Source organism: Chionomys nivalis, chromosome 9 (genome assembly GCF_950005125.1).
Source record: "Chionomys nivalis chromosome 9, mChiNiv1.1, whole genome shotgun sequence".
NCBI lineage: Eukaryota > Metazoa > Chordata > Mammalia > Rodentia > Cricetidae > Chionomys > Chionomys nivalis.
Genome location: NC_080094.1, coordinates 21,274,548 through 21,283,614, shown reverse-complemented (window position 1 = coordinate 21,283,614; position 9,067 = coordinate 21,274,548). Strand labels below are relative to the sequence as shown.

The 9,067-nt window shown below is 54.1% G+C and overlaps 1 protein-coding gene across 1 annotated transcript; it reads left to right on the top strand.

Annotated features, from left to right (window-relative positions):
- The first annotated feature begins 1,258 nt into the window (after positions 1 to 1,258).
- Positions 1,259 to 8,126, top strand: Myl9 (myosin light chain 9). Its single transcript, XM_057780843.1, has 4 exons — positions 1,259 to 1,344; positions 4,114 to 4,322; positions 6,725 to 6,886; positions 7,319 to 8,126. The coding sequence occupies exons 2-4, from the start codon at positions 4,139 to 4,141 to the stop codon at positions 7,489 to 7,491; spliced, it is 519 nt and encodes a 172-aa protein (XP_057636826.1). The 5' UTR covers positions 1,259 to 1,344; positions 4,114 to 4,138; the 3' UTR covers positions 7,492 to 8,126.
- The last annotated feature ends 941 nt before the right edge of the window (positions 8,127 to 9,067 follow it).

The following is a 9,067-nucleotide window of genomic DNA, read 5'->3' as shown; positions in this document are numbered from 1 at the left end:
ATCTCTCCCAAATCTTCTCCACCCCACTCACTCTGCCCATCTAAGCTCTCTCCAGCTGCTCTCCCCAAAATCCTGGGACCTGAGAGGAGGCTCAGTGGTGAAGGCATTTGCTGTCAAGTCTGACCATAGGAGTTGGCTCCCCGGACTACATACGGAAGGAGAAAACTGACCCTGCAAGTTGTCTGCTGACTTCCACACTAACTCCTTCACAAATAAATATATATTTTTTTAAATTCTTGAAGCCAACTTTCTCCCCTCTCATTCCAGTCGGATCCATTTCCAAGTCCTATTGACTGAAGCACTGAGATGTTTCCAGGGCCCCTCCCCTCTCGCCCAATTTCCTGCTGCCCCTTGAGCCTCAACCATCACCTCCTCCACTTCCTGTCCCTCTCCTGTCCTCAAGTGTGCCTTATGCTGTCTGTCCCCTGCACTGAAATCCATCACCCTTTGTGACTTTTAGCGTTTGCGCTAAACTCGCCAAGTTCTAGTTCCCGAAGCGTTTCACCTGCTGTTACCTAATGTTGCCCACAACAGATAAAGCTGTGAGCTTCTGTTTATTTAGGTAGCTCACTCAGACTGACCCCATACTGGCCTTGAACTCGTGGCAACCCTGCTGCCTCAGCTTCTCAAATGCAGAGCGATAACTGGCGTAGAACACCATCTCCTCTCAATACTCCTCACTGGTCCCCAGTGTCACCCTTATTTCATTTTAACCCAGGTCACTGAACCCTTCTGCTCAGAACCCTCCCACGTCTTGGAAGTTGCGCACCTCCCTCCCTCCCAGGGCTCCTTGGGCAGATGCATCAGTCGCCCCCTCGCAGGGTCAGGCGGCTATTTACAAAGTAACTGGATGCTGGAAAGTTCCCTAGGGAACGTGTGATGGCTGCTGCTGTAAGGACTGTCCTCGGTTCCCACTGAAAAAAGACCATACTTGGCCTAGTGAAAGCCAGACCTCCCTTCAGGGAGCCTCTGGGACACGCTGGGGAGGGGTCGGAGAGCTGGGAAACCCTCTAGGCTCCACCCTTCTTGCCAGTCTGGACACCTCACACTGCTTCCATGCCCCAGCCTGGGCCGACCCCGCCATAGGCAGCGATAAGGGGGGCTATTCCAGGAGCACCCCAGTCTCCCAGCCTGCAAGCAGAGACCTAATAAGGTCGGGCAGGCAGCCGCGGGCCCTGCCCCCCTCTCCGCCCCCCGCGCATTCTTCTGCCTTGTAAGGCCTGGCCACCAGCGGCCCCGCCATCCGGGTCTCCGCCCCCAGAGCTCAGAGCAGTGGCCCCAGCGTCAGCCAGCCAGCTCCCGCCGCACCGCAGCACCGGCCAGGACTTTTCTTCTCTGCAGCAGGTGGGAGATGGCGCAGCTTCTGGGCAGCTACAGTAGGTGGTCAGGCCGAACCTCACCTAGCCCTCAGAGGGCTGTGACGTGATGTGCAGAGTGGTGTGGGCTGGGGTTGCTACCTTGCTCGGGTCCTATCAGGACCCTGGCTTGGGACTGAGCAATTGAAGGTTCTATGCCCCGGAAAAGTGGTCTTTGGGCAAGGAAAAGTATACAGAGTTTCCTTTTGCTAAGGAGCCTCACACACCAAGCCCAGAGCTGCGGGCTAACTGCCCATAGAGATGCCGGTGAGGGGGTGGGATGGGGCGACCTGACCCAAGAAACCGTATCAGAGGAAACTGAGCCCTGCAGGGCTCCATTCACCTCCAGAGCACAGGTTTCCTTTTCCCCACTTTGCAAACCCCGGGGCAGGAGACAGGGATGACCCTTACACCTCCCGCTGCCTATACCCCAGTGCTGTGTGCACCAGACAGAACAGGAGGTCTGGATCCCTGCTCCTTCTCAGCCCTGCAGCTGCCCTCGTTCTTCCAGGGATGTGGAGTACTCGGTCTCCGATAAGCCGGTTCAAGAGCGGAGTGGGGGGGGCTGGAGAGATGGCTCAGTGGTTAAGAGCATTGCCTGCTCTTCCAAAGGTCCTGAGTTCAATTCCCAGCAACCACATGGTGGCTCACAACCATCTGTAATGATGTCTGGCGCCCTCTTCTGGCCTGCAGACATACACAGACAGAATATTGTATACATAATAAATAAATAAATATTTAAAAAAAAAAAAAAAAAAAAAAAAAGAGCGGAGTGGGGCATCTGGCATTGCCCAGCTATGGGGATAGTAATAAGTAAGGGGCCTGGGCTGGCTTCTGCCTGGGTGTCACCTGTAGGAAGAAGTGGTCTAGTCATGGCCATGCCAAGTCCCAGCTGTCTGATCCTTGGTGTCTAGGACCCAAGAAAGGGGAAAATATGGCTTCAGGGTTAAGGCCCCAGCTTAGCCCTAACCTTGGTCACTCAACCAAATCTAGAAACTGCCTGGCCACAGCCTTTGCCACCCACTGCCCCAAGCCTAACGTGGTGTCCTGGCATCCAACCCTCTCATGGGCATGCACTTCCCTTTGTGTGTATATTGGGGGGAGGGCTGCCTCTCATGAGTGCAAGGATGAAGAGGGCAGGGATACAGGTGGGTGTGGCAGCAATAGAGAAGTCTAGCAGACAGGAGGGGCTCCCATTCAGCACCGCACCAAGATACACCAAAGCCTGGTGTTTGATGGCCTGCTGTGTGATGGGGGCCCACTGGGCCTTACAAAGCCAGAATCTCAAGACTACAGGCAGGTGCAGCCTGAAGACCTGCTGGAGCTGACCATGATCCCAGCTGGGGCTGGGGGGGGGGGGTTGTACTACAGGCAGGGGTGGAGGAAGTAATGCATAGGCCCCAGGCCTAGGGATACAGAGCACAGGACAGAGGGCAGACATTCTGGGGCCTTGGCTAGTTGACGGGAGGCAGACACTAAGTCTTGAGAGGTATTCTCGGCACAAGCTATGGCGGATTCAGGCTGAGTGCTTTCCCTGGCCTCAGTTTCCCCATCTGTACAGCAGTGGTCACAGAACCTCTCACTAAAGAGTCATCAGTGAGCCTGGTGCTGTAGACCACACTAGCGGTAAGGAATGAGGGAGTTTGCAAACATTGTCAAGATAAGGGTGAAGACCAGCACCCTGGGGACTTCAGAGCTCAGCTGGTGGAAGGCAGCTATAGGAGGTTCTGGGAGGAAGGCCTGGGAATGGCTGTAGAATGCGAGCGGTCACCAGGATGGCCTGTCATCAAGGGGACACAGTGTGATGGGCTAGGAGCAGCTAGAAACTGGGAGAACACACTGGGGCCTTTAATGCCAGGCTGGGAGACCCAGGTTTGCTGTGTGTGTGTGTGTGTGTGTGTGTGTGTGTGTGTGTGTGTGTGTGTGAACACACAGACCTCTGAAGGTTTTAAGGAGACAAGTGAAGGTCTGAATTTGAAAGGGATGGGAAGGACTGGTCCAAGGCCAAAAGGTTACTTCTAAATGAATCTAGTTTCAGTCTAAATGGATCTAGTTTCAACTTGAGCGATGGGAGGCCCAGGATGAAACTCTTACCACCTGGGACGAGTCAGGCTCCCTGAGGAAAGCAGCTGGGTTCCACAGACCAGAGGAAATGGGGAGGGGGTGACAGTGCAGAAGATGGAGAGGCTGGGGGAGAGCAGAGGGATGGAGAGGGATGGGGAGGGCAGAGGGATGGAGAGGGATGGGGAGAGCAGAGGGATGGAGAGGGATGGGGAGGGCAGAGGGATGGAGAGGGATGGGGAGAGCAGAGGGATGGAGAGGGATGGGGAGGGCAGAGGGATGGAGAGGGCAGAGGGATGGGGAGGGCAGAGGGATGGGGAGAGCAGAGGGATGGGGAGAGCAGAGGGATGGAGAGGGATAGGGAGGGCAGAGGGATGGGGAGGGCAGAGAGGGATGGGGAGGGCAGAGGGATGGGGAATGCAGAGGGATGGAGAGCGATGGGGGAGGGTAATATCAAGAATACTGTGCTGCTGGTCAGCCCCCTCCTAGTAGGGCCCTACCTCCCTGTCACTGTGAGGTGGATGGTCACAGGCTATCAAGGAATATTGTAGTAGACAGTGCACCTTCATGGTTGGCACCAAGCCAAACCCAATGTTTCACCCAGTCCTAGCAAAATCAGTTCTTTTTATTCCTAGCACCACTCCAGGGACTCTCTAGACACTAAATTCCCATCATCATCCCACACCTCTTCCTGCAGGGAGGCCCCAACACCTGAATCCAAGATGTCCAGCAAGAGGGCCAAGGCCAAGACCACCAAGAAGCGGCCCCAGAGGGCTACATCGAATGTCTTCGCCATGTTTGACCAGTCCCAGATCCAGGAGTTTAAGGAGGCCTTCAACATGATCGACCAGAACCGGGATGGCTTCATCGACAAGGAGGACCTGCACGACATGCTGGCCTCTCTGGGTGAGTAGGCCAGGTGGGTGGGGACCTATGTGGGGCAAAAAGAAGGGCTGCGTGGCACTTGCAGGGTGCTTCCTGTAAAATGAGACCTGCAGCGTTACCCTACAGTATTGCTCTGACTGCCCACTTAGCAGAGAGAAAGACTGAGGCACGGAGCAGGTCATCCCAGGGATCTGAGCCCGGACAGGCTAACTCCCTGGGGAAAGTCAGATCTGGGCACTGGTCTGTGTGTTAAATCTCCTTAAGGGAAAACTGCACCAGCAACTACAGAAAAGTTTATGCTGATGGGGAAACTGAGGCTTAGAAGGGAGGCCAGAGCACTCCTCTATATCCCCAGTGACCAGGGTCTTAGGGCCAAAAGGGCTCAGGGATCAAGTCCAAGTTGCCAGTGTTTAGGTGGGTACCCTGAGGCCTGGAGGGAAGGCCTGCAGGGTGTATCTCTCCCCATGTGATAGCCACAGCCAGCCACCTTTAGCTCCAAGTCCTGGTACAGTCTACAATGGGGCAAGAGAAGCTGGACTAGGTGACGGACAAGGAGTCAAGCCGTGCCACTGGGCTTGATAATCCCTGGCACTGCTCCGTCCACGCCTGCTGGCTTGTCTGTGGAAAATTCACTGTGTTCTCATGTGCACAGCACACACCTGGTGGAGACCAGCAGCCCAGAACAGGAAAGAAGGTGTCTGCCCTCCCAGCTATAGGCCTGGCCTACTTGAGGCCTCCCTCTCCCAAGAAGAAAAAACCCAGTGCTCTAGTCTAGATCTTCTCAACATCTCAGAAGGAAAAGGCTGTTGTGGGAGGAGGGGCAGGTCCCCAAGGGTTAAGAGCTCCCTGAAGCATCCTATGAAAACAAGGTAAGGGGCATGAAGCTCAGAGGGACAGGGCCATAAAGGTGCCCCCTCCTGGTCAGGCAGCACCTTGTGTTTAGGGTTTCACATCCCTGAGACTGAATGGGTATAAATAGCCAATAGGCACAGAAAAACACGTGCCTGTGTCTGGTGGGTCCATGGATCAGATGTGGTCTTCTGGTTAGAGAACACTGTCCTCCCAGGAGAACACGGTCCACAGAATCAACTAAGCAGGGCCCATAGAGGCTCACAGAGGCTGAAGCAACAATCACAGAGTCTGCACATATGTTATGGTTGTTAGCTTGGTGTTTTTATAGGACTCATAACAGTGGAAATGGGGGTGCCTCTGACTCTTTCCCCTGCTCTTGGGACCCTCTTCCTCCTACTGGGTGGCCTTGTCCCACCTTGATCTGAGGGTTTGTGCCTAGTCTGATTGTATCTTGTCACATGTGTTCTGTTGATAGCCCCCGGGAGGTCTGCCCTTTCCTGAAGGAGAATGGAGAAAGAGGAGAAGGTCTAGAAGCGAGGGGAGGTGGGGTGGAGGGAAGGAGGGACTGGGAAAAGTGGAGGGAGGGGAAACTGTGGTTGGGATGTATGTAGTATATGAGAGAAGAATAAATAAAAACAAAAAATGCTACCCTCCAAAAAAAGAAAGAAAGAGAAGGATAAAAAACCTCAAAACACTGTCCTCAAATTAAAAAATAAAGAAGGGAAGCAAGTAAGACAATAGCAAGCTCTGCAGTCATCATCCTAATTCGGCTTGCAACCTCTTGGGGGCGGCAGCGAGAGACTCAGAAAGAACCTGCAATCTGTCCAAGGTCACACAGCAGTCCGTGTTCAGTTAGGATTTCAACCCAGCAGAGACTGCAGCGTCCCGAGCTGTGCCAACGACTGCCTACTGCCATGAGACCGTTAGGACCACTGACTTAGCTCACAGTACAAAAGACACAGGAAGCAGAGGCAAAGAGCTAGTGTAAATCCAATGCTCCCCGATTTAACCATTTCTGAATCATTTCTGGAATTCGGGGACTGCCTGAGTTTAGTTGCTGTGTGCCAGGCACCACAGTGGCACAGGGGTGGGGGTTGGTCTCACAGTGGAATGGTGGAGGAGCCAGGGACTTGTGGCATTCCCTCATACCTTTGTTTTGGTTGTTTTGTTGTTATTGTTGTTGTTTTGTTTGTTTTTTTGTTTTTGTCTTTTTGAGACAGGATTTCTCTATAGTTTTTTTTTTTTTTGTTTTTTTTTTTTTTTGGAGCCTGTCCTGGAACTAGCTGGAACTAGCTCTTGTAGATCAGGCTGGCCTTGAACTCACAGAGTTCCATTTGCTTCTGCCTCCTTAGTGCTGGGATTAAAGACATAAGCCACCACTGCCCGGCTTATTCCCTTATACCTTAACAGCAGGCAGGGACAGGAACTGGGTGCCCAGAAGGCAGGAAATTGGTCGCCTGGCACCTGCTTCCCAGCCTACAAAGTTCACTGTAGGAAGGTCACTGGGAATGAGTTACCCATGCTGAGAACAGAGAGCAAGGAACAGCAGCCCCAATGCCCACCCACCACAGGGAAGAACCCCACGGATGAGTACCTGGAGGGCATGATGAGCGAGGCGCCAGGACCCATCAACTTCACCATGTTCCTCACCATGTTTGGGGAGAAGCTGAACGGCACCGACCCTGAGGATGTGATCCGCAACGCCTTTGCCTGCTTTGATGAGGAGGCCTCAGGTCAGTACTCACTGGAGACCTGGGCTGGGGAGGGGCCACAAGGGTGCTCAGTGCCTACAGGGGAAGGGACCAGGCCAGACACCGTTGTCTCCAAGGTCCCAGTGACACGTTTACCCAGGCTTCCCACGTCCCAGCTGCACCTGTTGGCCCATGACATGCTGTTTTAAACCTTCCAGAAAACAAACCATGCCATTTTTGACCCCAGCTTCTGTGTCAGCAAATTCTCCCTGTCATGAAGCCACAGTCCCTCTGTAGAGCTCTTCGCTCTGGGCCCCTCCGGATCTCTCTCATCCATGTCCTCTTCCCTCGAAGTGACTGGAGACCAGAACAGGGTCTTGTAGCCCCTCTCCCTGTGACATCTCAAGGGCCGGGCTGGGAGGCGTTGGTGTGGCCAGAGCCTGCTCTCATTGGCCTTGTTGTGCCGTGCCCCAGGGTTCATCCATGAGGACCACCTGCGGGAGCTGCTCACCACCATGGGCGACCGATTCACAGACGAGGAGGTGGATGAGATGTACCGCGAGGCACCCATTGATAAGAAGGGCAACTTCAACTACGTGGAGTTCACCCGCATCCTCAAACACGGCGCCAAGGACAAAGACGACTAGGCTATCCTTAGCTTAGCCCAGACCCTACCCTAGTCACTTCCCCAGCACACACACACTACCCTTCATGAGGAGTTGGGGTTCCGGCTCCCACTGCAGGAAATGAACCAGAAGACCCACAGGGTGAGGCAGGGGGTCCACCATGACCTTAGGCACCTAGAAGGGATCTCTTTAAGGAAGAGCTGCAGTGGGGAGGGCAGCCAAGGGTGGGGCTGAGGCGGCTGAAGATGGCCACCCTGAGGCGTGTCCTCATATTCCTGGGCTGCCCTGAGGAGGAAAGCACCCCGGTCCTGGTATTGGACACTAATTCCCAGCATCCCCACAAAGGCCCGCACACATTCCCCATGTCCCTGTGGAGGAAGACAATCAGCAAGCCTGTCCGGTTTCCAGAGCACAAAGGAATGTACAGAGGGAAACTGCCGGGGGAAGCAGCCTCTAATACAAGGCTGAGCACTGCCTCCGTCTGTGTGTGTCTGTGACTGGGAAAACTGGGGACCATGTCCCATTCACATCCTTCCCTCTCATCCCAGCGGTGGCCTGATGCACCATGCCACTCTGTCCAGGGGAGGGCTCAGGGGTCTGCCACGTACGGTACTGAAGCCTCAGAAGTCCCCAGTCCAGGGGCTGGCTCCATGCTCAGCTGAAAGCAGATTATACTGAAGCCTCAGAAGTCCCCAGTCCAGGGGCTGGCTCCATGCTCAGCTGAAAGCAGATTATACTGAAGCCTCAGAAGTCCCCAGTCCAGGGGCTGGCTCCACGCTCAGCTGAAAGCAGATTAGTCAGTAGAAGAGAAGCAGGCCTCTGAGAAGAACGAACAGAGTGGTGAAACCCAGGGAGTCACCAGGGAGACAGAGGGGTTTTGACCATTGGGGGTCAAAGGTTAAGGTCACAGCCCTCAGGACTAAGGCCTGATTTCCAGGTTACATTACTATTCTAGAGAAGCTTGAAATTAAAGCGGGGGGGGGGGGGGGCTCTAAGAACAAGAAAGAAGGGCTGGAAAGATGGCTCAGAGGTTAAGAAAACTGACTGAAGTTCCGGAGGTCCTGAGTTCAATTCCCAGCAACCACATGATGACACACACCCATCTATTATGAGAATTGGTGCCCAGAACACTATATACATAATAAATAAATTTTAAAAAAAGAACAATGAAGAAGAGATTAAGGGGGCTCTAAGAACAATGAAGAAGAGATTAAGGGGGACTCTAAGAACAACGAAGTAGGTGCCCGGAGGCTCAAGAAGTGACTGGTCACCTGCCCCAGCTGCCTCCCTCATGCCGTCAAGTTCCAGGAAGCCACAGGGTCCAACCTCTACCCCAACATATGCGCATACGCGCCCTATTCCAGCACACAAGGCAGGCAGGGCTGGGCCGCCACTACATTTGAACGACGGGGTCACTGACCACACTCCCTACAGTGTAAAGGGAACTGCCTGGTCTCACCTAGTAGTCTATGGATGAAGGAGGGGGCCTCACATGTCCTACCTGACCCCAGCAGAGGCCCGGAATAGGTGCTGGATCCAGAGTGGCCCATGCGAGGCAAGGACAGCACACGAGGTAACACCAACCCAGCATGGAGGC

Excerpts from the sequence above, each read along its gene's own strand:
- Myl9 (XM_057780843.1), top strand. The coding sequence starts at position 4,139 with ATGTCCAGCAAGAGGGCCAAGGCCAAGACCACCAAGAAGCGGCCCCAG. Across the intron at positions 4,323-6,724 it reads CGACATGCTGGCCTCTCTGG|GGAAGAACCCCACGGATGAG; the intron begins GTGAGTAGGCCA and ends CACCCACCACAG. Across the intron at positions 6,887-7,318 it reads CTTTGATGAGGAGGCCTCAG|GGTTCATCCATGAGGACCAC; the intron begins GTCAGTACTCAC and ends GCCGTGCCCCAG.